Source organism: Eschrichtius robustus, chromosome 21 (genome assembly GCF_028021215.1).
Source record: "Eschrichtius robustus isolate mEscRob2 chromosome 21, mEscRob2.pri, whole genome shotgun sequence".
In the NCBI taxonomy this organism is placed as follows: domain Eukaryota; kingdom Metazoa; phylum Chordata; class Mammalia; order Artiodactyla; family Eschrichtiidae; genus Eschrichtius; species Eschrichtius robustus.
The window spans coordinates 24,082,474-24,110,303 of NC_090844.1; the positions used below are offsets into that span (position 1 = coordinate 24,082,474).

The 27,830-nt window shown below is 39.9% G+C and overlaps 1 protein-coding gene across 2 annotated transcripts in view; it reads left to right on the plus strand.

Annotated features, from left to right (window-relative positions):
• RBPMS (RNA binding protein, mRNA processing factor) overlaps positions 1-27,830 on the plus strand; it is a 186,735-nt gene that overhangs the window by 91,588 nt on the left and 67,317 nt on the right. For both annotated transcript variants that reach the window (XR_011072125.1, XM_068532013.1), the window contains one exon: positions 19,783-19,933. Coding sequence is in view for 1 of the 2 variants with exons in the window: in XM_068532013.1 (XP_068388114.1) it covers positions 19,783-19,933 (151 nt within the window). In the remaining variant the exon portion in view is untranslated. The remainder of the gene's footprint in view (positions 1-19,782; positions 19,934-27,830) is intronic.

The window sequence follows — 27,830 nt, forward strand, 5'->3', positions numbered from 1 at the left end:
CCATTACAGAGTATTGAGTAGAGTTTCCTGTGCTGTACAGTAGGTCCTTATTAGTTATCTATTTTATATATAGTAGTGTGTACATGTCAATCCCAATCTCCCAATTTATCCCTCCCCCCTCCCCCCTGGTAACTATAGCTTTGTTCTCTACACCTGTGACTCTCTTTCTGTTTTGTAAAAAGGTTCATTTGTACCATTTTTTAAGATTCCACATATAAGCGATATCAAATGATATTTGTCTTTGTCTGACTTACTTCACTCAGTATGACCATCTCTAGTTCCATCCATGTCGCTGCAAACAGCATTATTTCATTCTTTTTAATGGCTGAGTAATATTCCATTGTCTGTATGTACCACATCTTCTTTATCCACTCCTCCGTTGCTGGATATTTAGGTCGCCTCCTCGTCTTGGGTATTATAAATAGTGCTGCAGTGAACATTGGGGTACGTGTATCTTTTCAAATTATGGTTTTCTTCAGATATATGCCCAGGAGTGGGATTGCTGGATCATATGGTAGCTCTATTTTTAGTTTTTTAAGGAACCTCCATACTGTTCTCCATAGTGGCTGGTACTAATGTACATTCCCACCAACAGTGTAGGAGGGTTCCCTTTTCTCCACACCCTCTCCTGCATCTATTGTTTGTAGACGTTTTTGATGATGGCCATGTGACCAGTGTGAGGTGATACCTCATTGTAGTTTTGTTTTTCATTTCTTTAATTCTTAGCGATGTTGAGCATCTTTTCATGTGCCTCTTGGCCATCAGTATGTCTTCTTTGGAGAAATACCTATTTAGATCTTCCACCCATTTTTTGATTGGGTGTTTGTTTTTTTGATATTGAGCTGCATGAGCTCTTTGTATATTTTGGAGGTTAATCCCTTGTTGGTTGCTTCGTTTGCAAATATTTTCTCCCATTCTGTGGGTTGTCTTTTCCTTTTGTTTATGGTTTCCTTTGCTGTGCAAAAGCTCTTAAGTTTCATTAGGTCCCATTTGTTTATTTTTGTTTTTATTTTCATTACTCCAGGAGGTGGATCAAAAAAGACCTTGCTGCAGTTTATGTCAGAGAATGTTCTGCCTATGTTTTCCTCTAAGAATTTTATAGTATTGGTCTTACATTTAGGTCTTTAATCCATTTTGAGTTTATTTTTGTGTGTGGTGTCAGAGAATGTTCTAATTTCATTCATTTACGTGTAGCTGTCCAGTTTTCCCAGCACCACTTATTGAAGAGACTGTCTTTTCTCCATTGTATATTCTTGCCTTCTTTGTCATAGATTAGGTGACCATAGGTGCATGGGTTGATCTCTGGACTTTCTATCCTGTTCCATTGATCTATATTTCTATTTTTGTGCCAGCCCCATACTGTTTTGACTACTGCAGCTTTGTAACTATAGTCTGAAGTCAGGGAGCCTGATTCCTCCAGCTCCATTTTTCTGTCTTAAGACTGCTTTGGCTATTCAGGGTCTTTTGTGTTTCCATACAAATTGTACAATTTTTTGTTCTAATTTTGTGGAAAATGCTATTGGTAATTTGATAGGGATTACACTGAATCTGTAGAGTGCCTTGGGTGCTATGGTCATTTTGACAATATTGATTCTTCCAATTCAAGAACATGGTATATCTATCCATCTTTTTGTGTCATCTTTGATTCCTTTCACCAGTATCTTACAGTTTTCTGAGTACAAGTCTTTTGCCTCCTTAGGTAGGTTTATTCCGAGGTATTTTTTTCTTTTTTGATGCGACGGTAAATGGGATTGTTACACTATAATTTTCCATAGAATTTTGGTGTTCATTTAGAAGGCCAATGTAATGTGCAAATAAAGGAAAATTAAATAGAAGGTGGAAAAAGACTGTTCACAGTTACAGGTCATAGATACACCTCAATGAAAAAAGCAAACAGCCACATTATGAAAGAGAATCTGCCTGTTTTACACATCTTAGAATGCTGAATAAAGGAGAAACGGAAAGTCTTTTATATAGGCTTAGAAAAGTCCACGGTAAGATGTTGATTTTTGCCAACCTCCACTCTGTCTTCTTGGTTTATCTGTGGGGCCTTTCACCAAATTCTAAAAACGTACTTAACACAACCCTAAGAATGAATTCTAATTCACTGATATTAAAAGTGTGGTGTGTATTTGATTTATTAGGGTGGTTTTTTGTATTTGTGCATAACATTAAATGTATACCTGTGAAAAGGTACTGAATCTCTAAATTGCAGCTGAGAGGAGGGCAAGGAAAGTGTGTCTTTTTGGTAACCACTTATCATGTCTGAGGGGCTTTCTGGTCAAAGGCAGTGTAATAAATAAAGGTGTCAGTCAGACTGACCTGGCTCAAATCCAGATTTTGCCACTTACTAATCCAAAGTTGTTTTCTCCCGTTAAGACTCTGACAGTACCTATCACAAAAGGTGAGAGGATCAAATTAAATGAGATAGGTATTTTTAAAGCCACTAGAACTCAGTAAATGGTAAAAATTCTGATAATTGATGGTGATGATGAGTTACACAAGGAACTGGTTTTAATTCCTTAGGTCCCCTTTTCTACAGACTGATTTAAAAATAATTTCTGTGGAATCCCAAATTCTCCTGGGTTCAGAGTACTTTTATACATCGATTTGTATTATAGTATGATTAATGAAGTTGATTCATCAGTCCTTCCTTGGAGTTTTTTAGGGAAACAGAGTAACAGTGTTGTCCTTAATGTTCTCAAGTCTTCAAAATATTGTGAGCCCAACAAGCACATTCTCATCTCCCTTTTATCCTATTAAGCGAACCATGCATGTCTTTCTCCATTTCCGGTTCCAGTTGAATCTATTGCAAACCAAAGAACCCCACATCAATTCCGTATAAACTAATTTATTTAACAGCCAGTGAGATTCTTTAAAGTTTTTTTGTCTAGGCAGCCTTTTAGAGAGGGAGAAATTCAGCCTTTGCCTTGTCAGATAACCAGTAAGTGGCCTTGAGTTGATGCATTAAAGCTGGGGAAGAGTGCGGATTAAAGTTGCTCGGAGGCGAGATCTGTTTTGACGCTTTATTTTGGATCCCTGTGCAGCACAGGAAGTACTTTGCAGTGAACTTCCGAAGTTTGGACTTCACTGTTTACATTCTTTTCAACCAACTCTTGCTTAAGCCCCAGATTCTTGGTTGGAAAGAGCTTACAAGCCATTTGATGGTCTAAGCAAGAGTTTTTTTTAAAAACAGGTTTAAGGAGCAAATGCTACCATCCTTTTTTAATTTCTGTATTTTTGCTGTATTCATCAGAGAACAGATTTCCCACCCATGGATCGATTTATCTGTAGTGGTGTTAATAAGTGACTTTGAGGACCAAATAAGTAACTTATTGGTAAAGATGGCACTCATTTTTATCCTCAGTAAAGTTGAGGATATAACATCGTTGACTTTTTAAAATACTTTTAATCTTTAAATATAATGAAACCTTTTCTCTCTAAAGACTTGTCATTATCCTGATGTGTAGCTTAAAACTCAATAGCTAGGATGTACATGTTTCGCCTCCTCTCAGTATTTAACTTTAAGATTACCCTAAATATGGTTATACACGCGCAGAGTGGGAGAGTCCTCTGGATCCTATTGGGATGAGGGATGTTCACTGCTGATAAACTGGAAAGCAGAAACAGGGCTGTAAAAATATACCTGGGGCCTGTTGTGGGATGTGTCTTTTTTGTGTGTGTGTGTTTTTTTTTTTGGCTGCGTTGGGTCTTCGTAGCTGCACAGGCTTTCTCTAGTTGCAGCGAGCAGGGGCTACTCTTCGTTGTGTTGCATGGGCTTCTCATTGCAGTGGCTTCTCTTGTTTCGGCGCACGGGCTCTAGGCGCGCGGGTTCAGTAGTTGTGGCGCACGGGCTTAGTTGCTTCACGGCATGTGGGATCTTCCTGGACCAGGGCTTGAACCTGTGTCCCCTGCATTAATTAGCAGGTGGATTCTTAACCACTGCGCCACCAGGGAAGCGCTGTGTCTGATCTTTAAATGGAAGTGTTTTCAAAATGATTTTGGAACGTTTAGGCAACTGTCTTTTTTCAGTTATAGGGTTTGTTTATATCAGCACTGTTCTCCCCTCTTCCCTCCTTTTTTCTCCTACACCAGCCACTAATAAAGACTCAAAGTAAACTTTGCAGAATGATCCTTAAAGCATATACAGAAAGTTACAGTGGGTGCTCAAATGACCTAACACACACTTTAGGTGAACCTGAAAGAACAGCGTGTTAAATACATTCTCTTTGCCTGCCTACCTCACAAGTAGGACTTATTCTTCATATGCCTGTCTACATAGGCACAGAAATAGTTGGTTTTTATAATTCTGAGACTGTTTACTTTGCACAGTGTTAATCATTCAGGGTATCTCAGAGTTCAGAAAGTACTTTAATAACGCACAAACACATATATATCCACTGTCTTATTTTTCCTGGCATGCACCTAATACGTGTTAGGTGCAGAAGCAGGTTGGTTTCCTTCTTTTCATTAATTAGAAAATTAGCGTGTAATTAGTATGATTATTCTTTGCCTTGAAGAGCTAACACCTCCACTAAACTCTGGTCTCAACACCAGTAACCTTTTTATCTTTAAAGGACTAAGTCATCTATTAATGATACATTGGATGTTGAATTAGTAAGCATTTAGAGACACATCCTTTCCCATTTTAATTCTGGGTTTTGTGATTTGCGCAAGCTGTATCGACACGTGTGGCCATCACTAGGAAAAGAGATTTAAGCTTTTTTTTTTTTTTTTAATAGTTGTAATTGATAGGAATTTGAACATAAACACCCTTGCTTTTTCATCAAATATACTATGTGATCAACTGTGTATATTTTCTAGACTGGCTGGTGTAGAAATATAGACTATGGCTAGGAATAGGGTGTGATTTCTTCTGTTAGTTTTATTGTTCAGTTTTCTTTTTTCTTCAGTGCCACACTTGCTGATTTAAGCTCACAATCTGGGCTTTACAGAGACGAACTACATACCCTCGAAATCATTTACGCTGGCACAGCATGGTTTATCTCTTACATTTCTTTAGGCTGTCTCTTTAATCCCTGAAATTTTTGCTGTGACAGCCATCCATAAGGTTGTGGACAAGTACAGGGAAGTACTTGGTTGAGGCAGAACCTCTTTGTTGATTTCTCAAATAAGTTAACCTCAAAATTCTGAGGTTCCTCTGGTGTTTTGGGGGGGGGGCAACAGACATCAGACTAGATGTCACAGACCAACATTAAGCAGATGTGGACCATCAAAAGTTTGTCTGTAGGTTTGCCCCATATCACCTCAAGATCTTCTCAAACACTTCAGTGAAAACCATTGCCTAGAATCTGCTTTCTTTTAAGCTTTCATTGTGAGTGCTATTTGAGTGCCTCCATTCAGCAGATAGCAGGAGTAAAAGGCAGTCATTCAGCTATTACCTTTAACCCCAGGAGATGCTCATGGTTATGGACACCACACTGTCCCAACAATGAGGTAGGAGAGAAAGAGGCTTGAGGACTAGACAATAAAAGAGACTGCTGGCAGTACAAGTCACATTTGGCATTTGTGGGTTAAGGATTCCGAGAGATGCCTTTGTCCCTACCAGAACAGTTGACCCCCTGTTTACCTTCAGAGCCCTCAGGGTAAAAACGTTAACGTCAGGATTCTTGAATGAAAGAATACTATGTGCACTCTGGCCTATGTTTCTTTCCGTGTAATATTATCTATTTCAAAGTGTCACTGTAAAATACTGCTTTAATGGGTAACTGACTCTGCGTGAAGTGGAGACATCCTCTTCCTAACATTGCCAGGGCCCGGCTCTCTCAGTCATCCTTTTCCAGGACAGTTTGAGAACGTAGTGGCAGAAGTTCAAACGATCATGCCCTCTCGACCCTTTGGAAAATAAACTCCGTTTGACTCTGATTCTCTTGACATGTTAAAGATTGAGTTTATAGCTTCTTCAAAGGCCCTGTCATGACTTTATAGTTGTCCTATGCAAAGCAGATTCTTCCCGGGCATGGTTATGTACACAGGGAATGGCTGCCTAACAAAAAGTGTGCTTTAGTGGAAAAGAAGGAAATTTAGCTATGGTGAGTGGTCAAGTCACCAGATATGGAGACCCTGATATCTCCGAATTAGGTACTTTTCCCTAATTCTCCTCCATAGTGGATCCCATCTCTGGAGTTACCAGCCAGTCTCCCAAGAGCTACTCAGACTGTGAGAACCAATAGAAATAGGCAAGAGAAGCAGTACACACATCCGTTGCCTGTGGGGGAAATGAAACCAGGTGGAATAAAAGAATTCTTTGAACCTGTACAGCACCATCTCCTCAAAACAGCAGCTCAGGTATCCCGCTTCCTGCAGTTGGGGGAAATCTCATAGTTGAGCATGAATCACATCCTTCTCTTTTACAAGTGGTAGAAGCACCTTTCCAGAAAGTCCAAAGGCGAAGAAACCCCTATGAGTCCATGTTAGGAGGAACAGCTCTTTAGCTGGCCACAGGAGTGTTTCATAGGCCAGCATTAATCTAACCATTTTTTCTTACAATCCAACTCTATGAGGTATGGAGTGTTATTCCCAGTTTACAGATGAGGAAACTGAGGCACAGAAAAAGGTTAAATAAACATACCCAGTTTCGGTAGTGGAGGTAGATATGAATGCCCACACAATTGCCACATATTAAGCCTCTTTTTTGGGGGGAGGTTCTACCCAAAATTGGTTGTGTCCTTGAGTGGGGTATCTCCTTTATAATTGTCACTATAATTCACTGCCACTGATGGTACTTCTGGAGAACCTGTTTTCTTGCTTCTTTCACCAGTAATTGGAAGGGGATCCACCAAGACCATTTTCTTTTTGTTTTTCTAGTCCTTCTGGATTAGGGGAGCGGGGTGGTCAGAAACAAAGTTTCCCTCATTTTGTTGTTGGGTCAGATCTGTCCTAACGGTAACCACTTTGTAGGTTTTACCTTAAGAGTGTGGCTTAGTGTTGCGAGGGTATGAATTTGAGTTCTACAGTTTGTTCACATGAAAATGAAGCCAAGGATAAAGTGTATTTTAAAAGTAGCCTAGTCACTAAGAAATATAAAAATTCTTTTATTCCAGGCTCAGGTTGGCTAGTGAGGAATGAGAATGAGTTTCTCTATCACGGCCAAGCTGATTCCATTATAACACTCAGAGACCTGAGCTTGTTCCACAGTATTATTGGAGGAGAAATTACATAGGCTTCAAATCAAGGGTAAGCCTCTGGAGACATTTTAGGCTAGACATGGATATTCCTTTCACTAAAAATTTCCAAACAAGATAAAGTTTCATTGTATTTTATGGAACATCTGGTTTAAAAAAACAAAATTCTGCGGATTTTTTTTTAATTCAAGGGGTTAAAAACGAGGGGCTATAAGACATCTAGAAACCTAATACTTATTGGAAGACTTTTAAATTAGTCAGTGGAGCAGGAATTGTACCTGGCCTTATAGCCCAGCTCCAACTCACATAGCCACACAAGCCCAGAGAGCCCTTTGGAAAGGGGTCTCTTTGTTCAAGTATGATCTAGATATGTTACCAATGGAGAGGGACACATTCTTTCCAAATGACTCTGCTTAGGCGAGGAGGAGTGAGTAGTAAATCAGATTATTCTAGGTAAATCCAGGGCAAGCACTCTGAGGTAGTTGGATTAAGAAAAAGAACAAGGCGTAATAGGTCTGATAGTTTCTCAATGGACAATGACCCAGTAGCACAAGCTGTTTTATTAACAGCACTGATGTTTCTGCAAGCAATGCCCTTATTTAGGAAAAGCATGAAATATGGTTTACGCCTGATGGATTCTTCTCCTCACTTGTTCATTTTCTGTTGGAACTCACGTCTATCTAAATTTTAGCATAGTGGAAACTGAACAACAACCTCCATTATTATGTGAAAATAATGTCGTCTTTGTTATATAAGGAACTTCACAGAGCTGTAATGTACACACACGCACACAGTCAACAGGAATCAAAATTAAATTCCGATCTTTATTCTACCAGTAGTTAACTGGGAATTTAGGCAGATTACTTGACTTTTCTGCATGTTCATTTCTTCATGTATGTTGGAGAGCGTATGGCACTTTGGATGAGGCAGTTCTTATACTGTATGGGACTATCCTGCCCATTGTAGGAGTTTAACATCCTTATTATTTTCTGCCCACTGAATGCTGTCATACATTTCCAAATATCCTTAAGGAGTGTGTGGGATAGTGGGGGTGGGAGACAGGTGCAGTGAGGAACACTACCCGTGGTTGAAAACTACTAGGTTAGGAGGTCCCCAAAATGTAATACTAAATTCTGTGAATTTCATGCTTTGTGTACTCAATATTTAGTATCAGAGAACTTAACCCAATTTGCCACCAGTTCCCCCCTTCTGTGCTCTTTTATTCAAATTTTTTTTTTTTTTTAAATGTTTGGGCATCACAAGTTTTCACTTGCAGTACAGTGACATTTTATAAATGGTAGAAAAATTCTACTCATTCATTTTCAGAAACAGTATTGAGTTAGGAGAAATTTTTGAAATTGTGGGATTGATTCCCCCCCCCATTTCCTTTTCTTCAATCATCTTCTCTTTATCTATAACATACAGCTCTTCCCTTAACTTCCCTCCACACTGTTGTCTCTGAATGAGCCCCATCCACTCCATAGTAACAGGTTACCCAGGTGTGTGTTTCTATTTGGCCTGTCATTGAGCCATTTTAAGGCTCTGACTGAATGTAACAATTGTTTTCAGAATCCTGGGGAAACTTCTGCATATACCTCGCGTAGAGTCTGTTTCTAATTCTGTTGAATGTTTTATGCTGCCTTTAGAAGGGAAAGCTGAATGTATTCAGAAAACTGTAAATATATTTTTTGGTCCCCTGAGACGTCAGAATATCTCTGAAGTATGTATTTACCTCCTCTGAGTTTCTGATGGGAGTGACATGTCTATCAATAATTTTCAGAGAACAGTTAATATTTCCAACTTCTTTTTAACTCTAAAAGGTAAATGTTAATTCTTTCAGCTTCATTCCCTTTTATATGTTGAATGATTTGTGGTCCCCAGGTTACTTCCTTTCCTTGTGACCAAAATGCTGTTTGAAAATAGAAGGCTTTTATTCTTAATCCTCTTTACAAAATGTTTTAAAATTTAACAAGCATAGAGAAATGGACATCGAAGCCACGTTGAGACACCACTTCACACCTACTAGGATGGCGAAGACAAAGACAGGCAATAATAACAGGCGTTGGTGAGGATGTGAAAAAATTGGGATCCTCATACATTGATAGTCGGATTGAAATGGTATAGCTACTTCAGAAAACAGTTTCACAGTCCTTCAAAAAAGTTAACACAGAGTTACTATATGCTCCAGCAGTTCTTCTCCTAGAGAATTGAAAACATATATCCACACAAAAACGTGTACACAGTGTTCATAGCAGCCAAAAAAGTGACAACAACCCAATGTCCAACTGATGAAAGGATAGACGCAATGTGGAATGTTTGTACAGTAGAATATTATTCAGCAATAAACAGTGGATGAACCTTGGAAACATTCTGATTAAAAGAAACCAGTGTGACAAAAGACCTCGTGTTGTATGATTCCGTTTGTAGGAAATATCCAGTATGAATAGGTACTTTCTCAGAGACTGAAAGTAGATTAGTGGTTGGGGGAGGGGAGTGAGTGAAGAGGGAGAGGGAGGAATGAGCAGTAAGTGAGAATGGGTACAGTTCCCTTTTGGGGCGATGAAAACGTTCCAAAGATGTGGTGATGGCTGCACAACTCTGTGACTGTACTAAAAATCATTAAATTTAATGCAAAAGGGTGAATTTTATGGTATGTGAATTATTTTTAATAACAACTGTATGAAGTATATCTATAATAGCAGAAACTATTCCAGAAACTTTAAAAATAAGAACGTTGAATTTTTAGTTAAGTCAACGTTAAATAGAAACTTAAGTCATAAATAAAAGACCTCAGTGTTTGGTCACTTAGCAAGAAAGGACTTAAAAAGGACTTAATTTTTGTGCTTGAAAAATCTTTTGAATGTAGCATAGTGTAATTAAGCCATCTCCAACCTCTGAATACCTTGCCTATATCTTCCCCCACATACTATTATGACTGGAAATCTTTTGAGTACAATGTGTACAAGAATAAGTAATAAGAATCATTTTCTCTCATTAATTTATTAGCTTGTTCTAGTCAGCAGTAGGGGAAGGAAGTAATTTATTAGCCTGTTCTAGTCAACTGAAGTGGAGGGAACTGGTGTCGGAGCACTAAGGGTTAGTTTATGAGGACGCCATCTTGGTTTCTTGGTTGCTGAGAAACTGGGTAGTTGTTTACTAAAGCTCAACCAAGTCATGATCTCAGTGAGTTGGAATATAAGTGCTTTGCAAAATCCTCACAACCTCAGCAGAGTATGCCTTTCTCTTTAGTTACTCCTGAGAACTGATTTAGTTCTTCCCTCCCTATGGATCTTGTTTTATGTACTACTGTTTACAGAAATTAGCAGTGTTGGTTCAACTTTTCTGTTTAATGCTTGATAATTCTGATAATTTTGAAGGAAATCACTTTACCACCCGACCCCCTAATCCCACTATGCTCTCTGATTTCTTCTGCCTTGTAGGATGATAATCACGCCTCAGTAGTAGAAAGGTCAGTGGGCACCAGGTATATCAGCTACCACCTGGTGGAGCTCCGAGTCTTGGTGGTTTTGACAGCAGTTTTTGAAGCAGCCCTGGAGATTTACCGGGGTCTCTGTTTGAGTAAACCTGAAGAGGCATATCAGAACTCCAGCCCTCAGATGACCTGGGCTTTAGTACCAGAAACCGAGATAAGGCGGGTGGTGTGGAGCAGGGAGATAGGATCCAGGTACTGAGATTATTACATGATCAGAGAGGTATTATTACTAAGTTTGACCTTGATTTGAGCTCCTTTCCTTAGTTCCTGGACACAGGATGGGGGTTTCATTAACCTCATCTGTAAAGGTTAAAGGAAGTCCTAAAGGCTAGGGAAGACCCGAGCAGATTATTACAAAAGAAATACTAGGATTTTCCTACACCAGGATTTTATTGTACAGCATACACAGTTTCTGGTGACAAATTTTTCTCATTCTGTATTAGAAAGTCCGAATGAATTGGTTAAAACCTATAACCTGAACGAGGAACATTATTTCTCCCCTTCAGCATAGGCACCTGGCTAGGCAGGGCTTTCTGGATGCTCCACATTCCTTACAGCAGCAGTGGATATTCGTTTGGAGTGGGGTATAGAGAAAAGGGCAGTACGAAGCTTATTAGAATCAACCAGGAATCTCAGCAATCATATTAAGTTGACTCTTATGAGATTGCTGCTGCTTTACTATTTTTATTCTACACACAAGAAGGTAGTTTCATCTGGTTCAATACCGAAGCCTCAGATCCACTGGATTACTGGGTCAGAATGGGGTGTGTGTGAAACACCAGGAGATTCTGATAGGAAATGACCTTAGCCCTAGAAGAAATGGGTCACTTGCGGCTGTGTCTCAGAGGAGAGCAGAGTCCGCTGGCGGTGGAGTGGACAGTAGGGGCAACCTCTTGCTTTCCAGTAGAGTTTCATGTAGTTCACCCGAATGGGATAGTATTCTAAACATTTGAATTTGCGCATATCGGGACACTGTAAAGGCGTTTGGCCCAGGACTCAACAGGAGAAGCCTGGACATCAACCCAGGTTCATTCAGGCCTCGAACTTAACTGAACCTTTATAGCAATATTTATTACAGCAATTTTAGCCCTAATTGTCTTTACCCCTTCCCCCCCTTTTTTCTTTTTTAACATTTCAACATATTTCAATTAGAAATTGAAAATTAATTAAAAAATTAAGTTCAATAAACAACATTGAAAACCTTGGTAGTTTAGAAACTTCCTTCAAAAGATTGGGTGTCTCAGGAAGTCACAACAGGTTGGGGGGATGTTAAAATTCTGAGTCCTCAGCTTTTTAGTCAACATACGTAAAATTATTCATAAATTCATAACCAGAAATTCAGAAGTGGGTAAGAGATGGATGGGTTGATGAATCAACTTTAACTTTTCAAGTGGTAAAACAGTTTTACCTGCTATGAATATACAGAGAGAGAAAGTGAAGACAACAGAATGCGGGGAGACCCCAGACAGTGCAGACACAAACAAATGAATCTGTTTCAAGTGAATAACACAACCACAGTGAAGTTGGGAAGAATGGGGAGAGCTGACCAAATAATTCTTGAATGTACATATTGGCTATATACTTTTAGGCCTAAGATGAAAAGAACTATGTATACTGAACTGTAGTTAATAGGTTTCCTTTTTATGTTGATATTGTTTAGCGATTCTGAAACTTCATTCCCGTGTTGAGCGAATAAGTAAATGTATAGTGGATAATGAGAGCTAGTATTCAGAGAAGGAGTTATCAGTACAAATTTGGAGAGGGAAGGCTAGAATTAACCTAACGGTGTTGGATTGGAATTGGAGGTATCAGTACTAACTTGTGTTTTTAATATATCTAGATAGATATGGATGTGAAAACATATGTGTTTCCGTATAAATTTGGGACAATTTGAGCAACAAAATAAATAATAGTAATAAATTATAAATCATAAAATAAGGTATGAATCTGTACTGATGTGTGAGTGAATGAACAAACGAATGTAGAAAGGAATAAATAATAAACAGGGCCAAAGGGTAAGGTTTTCCTTAGAGTAGAAGACTAATGAATATGAAAGGAATGATAGGATTAGAAAACTCACCATTTGGCAATCACAATAGTAAAGATTGCTTCAGGTAAGAATTATCAATAGATGTTAAAACAATAGATCAATAGATGTTAAAATTTGAGAAACAAAATATTTAGTCTCAAAGTTATCTCCCTATGGATACTTATTAGTTAAAAAGAGAAAAAATAGTAACCTCACAGTGGAGAAACTTGGCAAGTGATCAAAGTTATTATCACTAGTAATGAGACAGAAACGACATCATGTGTCTCCTGATAGGATGCACTGAGAATGACACTTCTGTGATATTCCTGCCAAAAATTTGTAACCTTAATTTAATCAAGGAACAAATCAGATAAACCCAAATTGAGGGACAGTCTACAAAAAAAATAGCCTGTACTCTTCCAAAATGTCAAGGTCACGGAAGGCAAGGACTGAGGGAAATATTCTGGGAGACTTAAAGAGATGACAGCTAAATGCTATGTATGATTCTGGATTAGATCCTGAATCAGCAGCACAAAGAGATGTCCTTGCTTTTAGGAAGCCAAACTGTAAAGGGTAAAGGGTATCGTGCTTTCAACATATTCTTAAACAGTTCAGGGAGGACAAAGGTGTATGGGGAAATCTAGGCAAAGGGTACACAGGAATTCTTTGTACTATGTGTGCAACTTTTCCATAAATCTGAAATTATTTCAAAGTAAGTATTTTTTAAGAACTAAGCAAAAAGCACCAACATACCTGGTTGAGTGCCGTCTGCCAGGATATCTGTCACTGTTAGTTCTCCTCTGGCTCTGCTATCGCTCCACAGGAACCCTTTTATTCCCGCTCTCTCCCTCTTCTTTCTTCTTTTAACCTGTGTCAGATCCCGTAAATTGTAACTTTATAAATTATACATATTTGTAATAAATTCAAACGATACAAAATCATACAGACTAGAAATCCCCTCCCCACCCTGACACTGCCACCAAAGTTACCACTACTAACGGGGTGGTTGTCCCATTGTAAACATTCCTGGGTTCACACACTCGTACATATGCAAAGTCTCCTCCCTCTAAGGCTACTAAACATTGTTGAGTATCTTTTTCTTTTTTAAACCTCATATTGCCATGACATCTTTCTCAGTAAATATGTATAGCTTTGCCTCATTCTTTCCCTTTTTTTCCCCTCTAAATGAATGCTTCCTTTGTCTCTAAAACGAGTTGTCAAGGGCGGATAAACCCACTTACCTTAATGGTAGAACCATTTGTAAAGACACTGGGCTGTAGCTCACAGATTTGAAGGATGTACCAAGTAAACAAGACTCTATCCGGCATTAGGACAGCTCTGAAGACCTCAGTGACAGGAGTTTAGAGACCTTTTCTCTAGTGGGAGACTGTTAGGGTAACTCAGCTCCAGCCACCTCCATTTTCTGTATTTTTATACCCAAGGTTGAAATCCTCAGAAGAAAAAACATGTTTGGTCACTGTGGGCTGCATCTGTCTGTCCCTTAACTAGTCAGCTGTCACTAGGGGAGTGAGGGCACAGAACCTGGATGCTGACCTCTGGGTGCTTCCCAGAGAAGAAGGGCCAGCAGATCAGTTATCGCAACCGACCTCTTTCCAGGGCTGTTTGAACTGCTTCGCGTCTGGTGTGTTCCCGTCTTTCGTTTAAGTCCAGCTGCCCTTCCGCCACTAGAGTGTCCTGCACTGCAGTGATTCTCAGATGTGGTCCCTACACAAGCAGTATCAGCATCAGCCTGGAAACTTGTTAGAAATGCAGATTCTCTAGTCCCATCCCAGACCTACTGAAGCAGAAACTCTGGAGGCGCGGGTTCAGCACTCTGTGTCCAGGAAGTCTTCCAGATGATTCTGATACGTGCTAACATTTGAGGATCACGCTCTACTACATAAATCTGATCATAATATTTCCCCAGTTTAAAAAATTTTAGCGGCTCAGCCATGCAGATACTCCGAGTCCTCACTCATGACCGGAAAGTTCCTCGTGATCTCATCCCAGTGCTTGTGCAGTCTTTTACACACACACACACACACATCCACACACATCCACACCCTCTCCACATCCTGTCATACAGAACTTTGCTGAGCTCTTTCCTGGACTACCACCTGGTAAATTTCTGCTCTTCTGTCACTTCCTCTGTGATGCCTTCCTGGTCCCCAGTCACTCAGGGCCGTGGCTCTGTTTCCCGTGGAGTCCTAAACATTGTGTTTGTCTGTTTATCTAACCATCAGTTTACCTGTACAGCTCCCTCCCCAGAGCCTGAGGTCTGAACTCCTCAAGGCAGGACTTATTTTCACTGATCCTTGTGTCTCTAGTACATGACAAACCTTATGTGCTTGGTTGAATCTGTTCTGTTTTTACTTTTTATTATGAAATTTCAAGCATACCAAAAGGTGGAGAGCATAGTAATGGACATCCGTTAATCCATCAGAATTTACCAACTTAACATTTTGCTGCATTTGCTTCCATTTTTTCTAAGTATTCTAAAGTAAATACCTGATGTTATGACATTTTGTCATTATATTTTCTTTGTATTTCAGTACAAAAACTAAAGACGTTTTCCTACATTACCATTTTATCACACCTAATAAAATGGACAATTCCCAGATATCACCGAATGCCCATTCTGTATTCAGCTTTCTTCATTTTCCCATGAGAGGTCTTTTATATCTGGTTGTTCAATCAAGGACCACACATTGCATATGAGGGTAGGCCTCTAAGGGTATTTAAATCATTCTAGAATAGCCCTTCTCTCTCTTTTCTCCCCCATTATTCAATGAATAAACTCCTGACTAATATTTATCCCACTCTTGTGGCATGACATTAATACCGTGACACTACTAAGGAGTTGGAATGGTGTTGAACCTTTATGTTCAGAATAATCATACGGCTCCAAATCCACGATTTGCAGCCAATAAATCTTTTCCAGCACAGCCTATGTGCATAAGAAGCCAGTATCACCACAGCTAGAGAAACAGGAGAGCTACTTGGGATCTGAGCTTTGCAGCACATTTAATTAATAGCTTCTCCATTTTGTCTTCCAGAAAGTCACTGAAAGAGCTGCAGTTCATTTACAGTGACTCTACATTCCTGTAAGCTTGGGTCTTCAGGATTTGGTGATTTCCTTTTACCTTGCCCATTTCCTTGTGTTTTATTATATACTAGCTCTTCCCTTATCCTTCTAGGACTCCGGCCTTTGATATAGTTTGTAGAGCAATAAAATGGCATTTTAAAGCTCTGTAACTTGCTGAGAATCTGAATTCAGTTTAAATAGGAAGCACAAATTTGCATTGAGGGGTCTAGGTCTACAATTCAGAAAATTCTCTTTTTCAAGATTTTCTGTTTACAGAGAGTTCTTAAGCTTTAATTTTAGGAGAAAGAGAAGGAGGAAAAAAGAGGATTTAAAAAAATTCCCTCAACAGAGTCCTAAATGCAATAATATACTCTGTTTGAGTTTAGAGCATTACAGTATGCAAATGCAGGGTTTGAATTGTCCTTCAAGCCTCTAATTGCTCTCTGTAGCTTTTGAGATTGAACTGTTAGGACTTCCAGTATTCACATGTATCAACAAAGGTGGTTGAATACAAGTGTTCCTATGGGCTGAGTCACTTGCACTGAGGGAAAAGGTGGGGCTGGGGATGAGGCTGGTGGAGAAGAGGAGAGTTACCTGGACGAGACTGTAGAAAGTTCAGAAAGAGTACTGTGAGGTATTTTAGGAACTATGGTGCAGGAAAGAAAGCCGTGTTATTAAGGTATCTCAGCTCTGGCTGCCATAACAAAATACCACAGATAGGGTGGCGTCAACAACATTAATCCTCTCAGTTCTAGAGGCTAGAAAGTCCAAGATCAAGTTGCCAGCAGATTCAGTGTCTGGTGAGGACCCTCCTTCTGGTTTGTGCAGATTCCACCTTCTCACTGTGTTCTCACGTGGCCTTTCCTTGGTGTGTGCTCCTGGAGAGAGAGGTCTCTGGAGTCCCTTCCTCTTCTCCCAAGGGCACTAATCCCTTCGTGGGGGCCCTACCCCTACGAATGCCATCACACTGAGAGTTAGGGCTTCAACATGGATTTGGGGAGGACACAAACATTCAGTCTATGACACATAAGCATATGGATTTGCTACTGCCCTGATATACTCTTAGGTATAGTAGACTACTAAGGATACTTGCTATCTCCCAGAGTTTGCGCTGGGTAGGGAGTTTAGCCTTTGTAGATCACAGTGAACCTGTGTTGCTTTGGTCACAGTGTTCTAGGCCATCTTGGAGAGGCTATTGGCTGTTCGTATAGCCAGTCAGATTAGGTTGCTTCTAAGTAACTTCTCAAACTGATATCATACTGATATCTAGAAACTGTCCTTTTTGGACACCAGGGAAATACGACACCATTTACAATTGGAAGAGAAACGTTTCTGTTCACTTATCAGAAGGGTTTTGGTGAATTATAGGCAAGAGAGGAAAAAGTTGATTTTGAAAGGCACAGGTTCCCCCTTTGATTTAGTAGTAATCTTATCCCTACAGTATTTAATGAGAAGTCACTGTGGCCAGAGAATAATTTTATTGGGCTTTAATTAAAAGCACAAGGGGATTTGTTTGTTTGTTTTGTTTTGTTTTCTATCTGTCTCCTTCCTGTCTTCCTCTTTCTCCCCTCATTCTTCCTCTTCACTTCCATGTTCTCCCTGCCCCTGCCCCACTCTGCCTCCTCTTCTTCATCCTTTAACATTTACAATGTTTTTGGCTTGGCTAGTCCCTCTGGATAGAAACTGAGCTGAGCAGGATATTGATTACCAAATATGGTATTGCTGCTAAAGATGTTAGAGGAATGTGACTTGTGTTCTAAGCCTCCGGCCTCTGAATAAGCTGCCAAACAAATTAGGTCATTTTAACTTCTGAGCTTTTTTTTTTTTTTTTTTTTTTAATAAAGAGCTGGAACTTTGATTTGGAACATGATGGTGGTGTTATTTTAGCTCACACAGGGAGGAGGGGTATGAAGACGGGGGTGGGGAGTAGGGGGGACTCAGTTAAGCATGTTTTAGGACCTGAGTCACGAGACCAGGTTGTGTAAGAGGCAAGCACGTTGTATGGAGCCTCGATGAACCGCTCTGGCACATCAGTGAAAGAGCTGAGGCATAGAATGCAGATGTCCAGCCCCATTCTCTGAGGCTAGAGACTCCAGAGGCCCCCTGACAGGTCCCAGGATGGTCTTCTCATGTTACCCATGCTGCTCACGTGGATGGGGGCTCAGGGTTATTAGGAAAGCTGCTGCTTCACAGGAAGGATGGGGGAGTTAAGTGCCAAGGAGGACACTCGGAAATTGATAGCAAGTTGCTTCTATGTGTAGTTGGATGGGGTGTGATATGAATATGCAGGTCCTTCCACAGCATACCTTTAAATGACAGCGGGGACTGGGCTTGTCTCCCAGCAAAGGCCACAGCTCTTCAGATCCGTATTTGGAAATATTTACTCTGTTGTTGATGTCAGTTTTGATAGAGTGAAATGCTCGTAGTGGAAGTGAATGGAAGCAAACACTGCTTCAGGATGCTGCTTTGTCTTTTTCCCCTTATGTACATTTTTCTCAAGATAATACTGAGGTTTCTCAAATTAAAACGGAAACCGAGACCAGTTAAAGAAAGAATTTCTTTTTATATTTCACATAGCTGGCACCCCCTTTTCCCTTTTCGTCATTGGTTAGGGCTGCACAAGAGGATTCCTTTTCTTCTTGTGCACCCGCACCTGTTTGCGCCTTCAGTTGGAAATTTCACCCACTCCAGGACATGTGTGGGTCAGGGCTCTGTGGCTGTAGTTGTGCCTCCCTGAGGGCTTTGCTTTCCTTCCGCTCCCCACCCCAACCCCCTTATTTGTCTTATTGCCGCTCCCATCAAGTCACAGGCTGTTCCTCCCGTCTTTGGAGCTGAGCCCGAGAAGTTCAGAGCTGTTCATCCTGGTCTACAAGAGTTAGAGACTCTTACTAATTTCTTGTGGAAATTGCTCTTGTCTTCAAACTAATAGAAGAAAGGGGCTTTGGGGCGCCCACGCCCACATGGGTGCTAAACTGGGAACCTGTGTTCTTAAGATACTCATTTTCAGAACTTCACTCCTTTTTCAGAACATGCCATACAAACAAACATGGTACCTAAGTCTGTTCTGAATGCACATTTATGCACCATACTATTCTGGGGTGTCTTTTTGATACTATTGTTGGGGTCCAGCATCATAGCATTGGACATAAATATCGAGATTATTCATTATGCTCAGTAATAGAGGCATTCTTGAATGGTGGGACGGTTTCAGAATAGATTTATCTTGCCCCAAATCTTGTATTTTATAGTGTTTCTGACTTATTTTATTGAATATATTTGGCTTAGGTAAACTGCAATAATAGGGTTAAAGGTAATTGAAATTACTACCCTCTCTTTGGCCCATATAATCTGTTGTCTGTCTATCCATGTAGCTAGTAAGCCAGCTATAATCAAAATCAGGACCTTACCACATCAAGACATTCATATAAATTTATAAGCTAACTGGAATTAAATGATACTAGTTATATTGAAATCTTAAAACTGTTTAGTTCCTGGCTACTTAGTAACTCAGAGTACATGTATCACCCATATGAAAGCTCTCCAGTTAGAAAGGGATGGGAATTCTCCCCCTCTAAGAGGTGATGAAACTAAGACATTGAAGAATTAACATTGTTTTAAACACTGGTCAAAGCCTTGCCTCTTAACGATTTCAGGTGGTAGACTTTTCCAGTATTACACAGGGCTTTACATTAATTCATTCTTATTGGTAGCCATTAACTAGTTTTTAACTATGCCAGGCATTCGCTGGTCCAGATTTAAAATTTGAACCTGAAAGTTTTAGTCCAAAAAGAAAAGGAATAGATGAAAAACCATGCAACTAAATTTTTAATACAGTAAACTAAATCTCCTTGACTTTGTGGACATGCTGTGTTATGGGTTTTCGTGTATTCTGTGTAAGTAGTGAGAATGAGAGCTCTTACTAACGTTTTTTTCCTGATAGGCCGGGTTTACTGGTGTGTTTATTTTGTCACCATTCCGGTTTGACTCTAAGGAAATGAAAACATCTTCCATTTGTTCTTTATTTCCAAAGGGCATCCGCTTCGATCCTGAAATTCCACAAACACTACGACTAGAGTTTGCTAAGGCAAACACGAAGATGGCCAAGAACAAACTAGTAGGGACTCCAAACCCTAGTACTCCTCTGCCCAACACTGTACCTCAGTTCATTGCCAGAGAGCCATGTAAGTTGATCTACTTTTCATTTTGGATAAAAAATAATAACTAAGGCTTGTTCAAGTACTTTATGTGAGATTACACCATGGGACATAGAGCTGGCTGAATGTCATTTTCCATTTCTGAGAAGAGACTGCCTTTTCCTGCTGTCTGAATTCCAAATACAGCAATCTTGTTCATGATTGGCTGTCCCAAAAGATGGTTCAGCTTGATCAGTACTGTAACTACAAAATTTCGTTTTAAGTGCTGTAGATTTCCTTAATGTGATCTGACCTTATTGTGCGTATGCCCTGTTTGCCTTGGGGTTTAAATCCTTATTCGTTTCCCCATCCTTGGACCATGAGTGCTGGTTCTCAGCATTCACTTTACTTCATCTGTTGAAGAATATCAGTTCTGTGGCTTCAGGGAAATAGAATATTAAATACGAAAGAAGCAGATAATAAGTTTGTTCTGTGTTTGAGAACAGTTTGGCCATAAATCTAGGAGGGAAAGTAAACATACACAAAGAATTTATATAGTAGAACGGTCAGTTCTAACAAACTAATACCAGTAAAGCTTTAAGAAAATTCGGGGCTTCCTGTTTTAAATTAATTGGGTAAAGACACTGACTAATTGCAAAACTTTTACCCCACCTCATGAGCTTATTCCCTTAAATGTCCAGGCTACAATTTCTGCCTTTGATTGAGTAACTTGAAAATGTTGTCTTAATTTTCTTTCTCAAGCTCAATCAGTAGCAGAAGTGAGGCGTGTGATAGGCCCTAGCTTTTCCTTTCAGTGCATGGCCGTATGTGATTGAATACGGCAGGGCATTCAAGGAATCCCAAGTGCCTTGCTGTTACTTGGAATATTTCCGTCCTATCATTCTTGATCTTCTTTCTAAGCCACATGATCTTGATCTTCTTCCTGCCTTCCCTGACAATATGCGTCAACATTTCTTATTGAAATCGAAGGGCACATGGGTTCCTTTCTCCCCCATGTCATGTGCGTGTCAGATTTAATCGGGTTGTTGTGGAAATCACAGTCATTCTGTAGCTCAGTCACTCTTGAAAAGCTGCTGCTTATCAGTGGAAACTAATAGATAAAAGAAGAGTTTCTCCCTCGGTGTGTTCTACAGTTTTTCTATGAGGCCAGGAAATCATAATAGAGAAAAAAAATATTTTGTTCTTCCATGTCCTAGGGAAACTTAAAACCTTTGTTTATTTGGGAAATCTAAACAAAAGTTTCATCTTATGGTACAGTTGTACTACAGGAGGACGTATGGACATTTCTTACTAATTCTGTATTCTAAACAGCATCTAGCCCAGTGCTTTGTACATTGCATATATTTAGTAAATATTTATTAGTGATGATAAGTCGATAAATTGAGTATTTTAATTTGGCTATGTGCAGAATTATTCCATTTGTATGCCTCTTCATTTCTTTCTGAAATTTCTTCTCTCTTTAAGGCATCAGAAAAGAGTATTTGTAGGATACTTTTACTTAGAAAAGACAACCTAGGGTAACTCTTTACTTAGTGAATTTGCCTGCTTCACATCTCAGAGTATTTTGAAAAAATTAATTCAGACAGGAAGTGTAATGCTGGCAATACTTTTATCCTTTCAGTTCTTTATTGAATTTTTTTCTTTCTGAGAGTTTGGTTTTTGGTTTTATTTCCCCTAAATTTGCTACAACAGCTCTGTGAAGTAGTTAGCCAGCGAGGTGATGGCCAGTTCACAGTAGGGTACATGAAAGCAAGATAGATGAACAAACTGGACACCCACAAGTCCCTGAAGTTACAGGAGAGCTTCGAGCAGAGTTTAGAGCACTGCTCTGGCCGGCTCCGCCTACCACCCTTCCCTGTGTACTGAACCGCTCAGAAGTGGTCAGATAGTTTCCATGGCAGGGTCAAAACTTGCCTGACTGCTCATGGCCAAACAGACTTTGAAGTGTTTTTTTTTTTAAAAAACTCAAACACCAGTGTATTCTTGAGAAAATATGTTGGCCTGATTTCTGTCAATATAGCTCCTTTTTATGACATAGGGGCCTTGACGGACAGCAATTACACCGTCCACAGAGATCGACCTTATCATCCTTTACAATTACCTCTGGAAATTGTGAACTTTTCTGTCACATATGCAAAATTGTTGTTTTCCCTGAAGCACACCACAAACTAAGAAAGAACATTGTAGTGGTTCTGTACTGGCGAATCCAATTGCATTGTGCCCATAATTGGTGCTAGAGGTGGTGAGTTTAACTACCTATCAGGAGTACACTAGGATGGAATCAATCATAGGATTTGGGGGTTGGAAAAGGCCTGTAGGCTTCTCTGTTTCAGGCCATGAGAGAGAGATTTTATAAATGCTTCCTTTTGTTGATGTTTTTTGTATGATGGTGGCTGAAAAGTACTCATTGCCGTCACTAAAGGAGGAATGTGCTAGGATTCGATTATACAAACAAATATTTACTCGAACTCTCATTTCTCAAATATTGAACTTAAATGAGCACCAGGTGTGTTAGACACTGGGAAAGAAGGGGACCGTGGTTTCTGCCTTAAAAGAGCTGTCAATCCAAGGGGTTGGTGGTGATCAAAGTTGTCAGGAAACTTGGCCCATATAAAGGATATAAATGAGATGCCTTGCAGCTTAGTCTAGATTGCCCCAAGTCAGACTGCCTTATTTGCTGAACACCTGCTCTGTGCCAAGCATGAAAGATGAGAAAACCAGGTATTGCAACTTAAAGAAAAACCTTTGACCTTGCTGTGCTCCTGTTCCCTTGCTGAAAAATGGGAATAATACCTTCCTCACGTGATTGTTATGAGAGCTAAATACAACGATATTATAAGATTGTGTTGAAGATTAAATGGGTGTTAATATATGTAGAGTACTAGGCAAATGTAAAGGACAATCCTAATTTTTTACAAAAAAATGAGTTGCTTTTCGTTCCTGATAGTTAAAAGTAGGTTTTGATCTTCTGAGGTGTCATCACTGGGTGGTTATAGCCAGTTGTCTTTACAAATTAGGAGAAAAGGTGAATGACATTCATATACAATCCCACGAAAGTAGTATACTTCCCTAACTAAATTCTTACTAATTTGAGCTTCTCCTTCTCTTACTCCCTTTTATGTAATAAAGAAAAATACTGTGAAAAAGCAGGAAGTTAAGAGATGTATAAAATTTATAAATTATATAAAATTGTGCTGGATTGTACATTTGGTTATACAGGAAAATAGTGTTCTGAAGTGTAAGAACTCTGCTTTAGAGATGAATGCAGGGCGAGTCACGGTCTCTGAGTTTTGTTTTCTTCATCTTTAAAATGATACTGTGTGTCACACCACTCTGCTAATAAGCATTTTACATGAATTATCTCCTTTGATTCTCAGTAGTACTATTTTACAGGTGAAGAAGCTGAGGCCTAGGAAGGTTCAGTAACTTTCTTGAGGTTTCACGGTCATCAGCTGTTCGGGGTTGAATTGTGTCGCTCCCACCCAAATTCATATGTTGAAGTCCCAACCTCCCAGTTGGGCGTTGCCTCCAAATGTAACCATATTGGAAATAAGGTTTTTAAAGAGGTGATTAAATTAAAATGAGGCCATTAGGGGGGACGCTAGTCATATGACTGGTGACCTTATAAGAAGAAAAAGAGACATAAGGGATGTGCTCACACAGAGGAAAGGCCCATGTGAGGGCCATGCAAGCCAAGGGCAGAGGCCTCAGGAGAAGCCAAACCTACCGACACCTTGACCTTGGCCTTCTAGCCTCAAGAACTATGAGGAAATTAATTTCTATTGTTTAAGCCACCCAGTCTGTGGTATTTTGTTACAGCAGCCTGAGCAGTCTAATGCATCAAGCGATAGAGCCTGGATTTAATAAATTCTGGCCAGTCACTTACTAGTTTTGTAACTTTGGTCTAATGACAACCTCTCTGTGCCTCAGTCTTCTCAACTATAAAATGGCAATAATTGAACATACCCGTACGGTGGTGAGGATTAATTAATTGACAAATGTAAAAGTTGGAAGAGGGGCCACATAGTGAGTACTCAGTGATTGTTAATATGTGCATAGAAGAATGTATGTTTGTCTCTTGTTGTGAGACCTGTAGTTTTTCTGCTTTTTGTATACCCAATATCCTAGCACCTAGAAAAATACGTGGAATTTTTTAAGATGCCACAGATTTCATTTTCTGCTTTTTCATTTGGAACTTTTAAAATTCACAGTATTAATGAGTATGATTGGGATATGATAAAATGCACATACTTCAAGTGTCTAATTTGGTAAGTTTTGTCATAATACATATTGAATTTAATTGAATAAATGCTCTTGATCTGTTTACATTACGGCATACCGTATTCTAATGCTGTTAGAAGGTGGAAGCAGCCAATGTTCAACAGAGCCCTTAGGTCAGACAGATCCTCCCTTTTCAGTTCAGATTTATGGAGCAAATATCACAAGGCTCTATAGAACTTTGCAGAATTCAGATCCCTGTAGTCCAGCCTTGAGCATTCTGATTCTGCGGGTCTGGTCCAGGACTTATGCTCTGTATTTTTAAAAGCTCTCCGGGTGATTCTGATACACAAGCATTTTTGAGAATCACCAGAGCAAGGAATTGTAAAGTTAAGCTCTCCTTACTACTCACTCTCCTCCCTCACCCTAGCCTCACACGCATCTCCTCCCCCCAAAGAAAGCCAGTGCTCTCTAAGAGTGGTACTTTTATTTTATTTTATTTTTTATATTTGGATTATCTTAATGGCTTCTTTTTTTTTGAATTTTATTTTATAAGAGTGATACTTTTAAACACCTAGTAAGCACATAAGCCTTTGGTGAATAATCAGACCACTTTCCAGTTTTCCTGCCACACCACTGGAATTTCCCATTTGTCCAATACTGACCCCAGCCTTCGGGAAGTGAACTTTCTGACTTATGTCTGAAGGGATCCTGTGAAAGTTCAGAAAAGCCTTTAAAGTACCTGGCAAGTGCCCTCCCAGGGACAACACCCAGCAAATATGAAATCTCTTAGCCATCACCTGTGTGGCATAGGGGCCTTCCAGGGCCTGGACTGAAGCTCTCTGTGCCCAGGGAGCAGAGCCAGCATGCCTGCATTTTCCAGGGTAGCGTGCACAGCATGTGCTGCTTGGAAAACCAAGGGTGTCTTTTTTTTTTTTTTTTTTTAGTTTATTTATTTATTATTTATTGTTGGCTGCGTTGGGTATTCGTTTCTGTGCGAGGGCTTTCTGCAGTTGCGGCGAGCGGGGGCCACTCTTCATCGCGGTGCGCGGGCCTCTCACCGTCGCGGAGCACAGGCTCCAGACGCGCAGCTCAGTAATTGTGGCTCACGGGCCCAGTTGCTCCGCGGCATGTGGGATCTTCCCAGACCAGGGCTCGAACCCGTGTCCCCTGCATTGGCAGGCGGATTCTCAACCACTGCGCCACCAGAGAAGCCCCCAAGGGTGTCTTTATAGTCCCCGCCCCTGTTCTGAAAGTGCACCGAGTGCCACCAGGACCGGGGGCTGTGTATCCCACACCTGCTGTCCTCGAGCGGGATCATCTAGAAAGATGGCAACTGGGCCTGAGGAAGACCTAACCAAACTGGGCAGAGGGAGGCAAGGGAAAGACAAAGTTGCAGGTGTTCTGTGGGGAGGAGGGCAAGACTTGTTTTTACTCTGAAAAGCAGCTCCCTTGCATTTTTGTGTTTTATGCTTCATGATGCAAATAGTTTTAGTTTTTTCTGATGGTAAAAGTACATGCTTCTGAGAGGAAAAACATTTTTAGGCAGTCCAGGAAAATATAAAGAAGAAAGTAAGTCACTAAAATTCTACCACCCCAAGACAATCACCATGAACATTTTGGTGTCTATCCTTCCATGCCTTTAGCATGCATAGAATGAAAGTGTATCTCTGATTTTTGAATTTCAAAATCATTTAATTCACCTCTTTGTCTTTGGGCCAAAGTTCTGATGCCCACTGAGATTGAAAAGGCAGAAGTAATATCTGGCTCTCACAACCCTTCACACGGTCTCTCTGTGTTGCACTTACTGTAGGGCACTATGTATTCAGGTGGCACAGATACCTTGCTAGAAACCAGAGGAGTGGTGGTAGACATGTCTGTTGGGCTGTCTTTCTTAACTATCTGAGGTCTCAAGTGAGTCCAGCAAGCTCCTGAGCTGCTGGAATTCAGGTGGTTGATTGACCCCGTAGGCTTTTATTAAATGCATGGGAAGAGAGGAAAACATTTATTGAGCAACTATGCTATTCGCTTAAGAACTGTGTGTAAAATACTTACTTTCCTTCCCAAAGTCACACGGCTCATTTTTAACCTAATTGGCTCTAAACCCACTGCTGGTCTCACCATACCATACTACCTAACTTACAGCCCACAGGTGCTTTTGGCTATCACTGTTTTTAAGATATTCCTTAGGAGGTACTTTAAAATCAAACCTCTGAAGGTTTATTAAAGACCCCAGAGACCGCATCAAGTTGTAAGGGCAAGATTTCAGGGCAGGTCACTACTTAGTGAAAATCAGGCTTCACTATAACTCTTTAAAGTATCAGATTTGGATGGCCAGGGTCCATTAACTCTAAAATGTATTCTTAAGTAGTTGACCAACTTGAACTACTGGACAGTTTTATTTAGTTTTGGTGTAGTTAATTCTAAGTCATTATTTCAGAAAATAAGAGTGACCACTTTTTAACAGTTTATGTATTTTATTTCAATAAATAATGGCATCATCAGCCAGGATATTTGACTTCTTTGTTTATACTTGGAGGACATGCACACAGGTCACTTAGGAGGCTTTTCAGATCATTCAGATAGAAATGGCAAAGAGCATGGGTGGAAAGGCGTGTGATACAGCCCTGTTTTATTTACATTGTCTGGGGTCCTAAGACCTCACCTGCCCACTCCTTGAAACTGATAGTATGAAACCTGCATAAATACTCACCAGTTTATGGTTAAGTAGATAGTGTGCTCTATAAGTGGTGCCTCTTTGTAAAGTTCCAAGAGGCTGATACACAATCTGCAGGAAATTTTTCACTTTTAATTTTCAAAGCGATTGAACAGATCAGCAAGAAATGTTGCCCGCTCTTTATGTAAAAGATAGAATTGAGAGACCCAGTCCTGCAGTATTTTTTTTTTAAAGTAAAACTAACACAGAACTGAGGGATTGTCTAGCTGGATATTGGATCTGTTATTTGGGGAGATCAAAGGTTTCAGTCTATTTTAGGGACCATCCCTGGAGACAGAAGTATGATGATCATATGATCACAATCTGAGCCCACCTGCATTTGAGAAATCGGCCCATCCTTTTTTCTTGAATCTTCTATTTACACTTAAACTTATAAAATTGTATTTTTATTTCATTTTCTAAAATGATTATGCCTGACCCATTTTATTGTTAGTTATAAAAGTAAGGAGACCATAAATGAAATTTGAAGGGTTAAAATTATAGATTTTCCTCCTGTCCAGAAATAACCACTGTTAACATTTTGTTGTGTATCTTTCTATGTACATTTCTATATACATATATATGCATAAAAAATACGGAGTGTGGCAGGTTGTTGTTGTTTGGTTTAGTTTGGTTACAACATATGATCATGCTGTCTTTATCATTTCTCACTTACCTCCTGAACATCCTTCCATCCAGGATTGTAAAACCAGAGCATTATTTTTAAAGGCTCTTTACAAGTGAAGGGTATGGGCGTGGTGGTGAGGGCCTTTAGTGCCAGGCTAAGGAATTTTTTCTAAATTAACTTGTAGGGAGAGAATGGAGATCATTGAACACAATAGTCTCACACTTTACCAAGGCAGACTCTCCTTCTTTAAGCTCTAGGAAGCTGCATTGGGAAGACAGGAAAGGGAGCAGAACACCATACAATCTTTTATGTAGAGAAGGAAAATGGGTAGTGGGAAGAAGGCACTTGCCCCAATTTTGCCA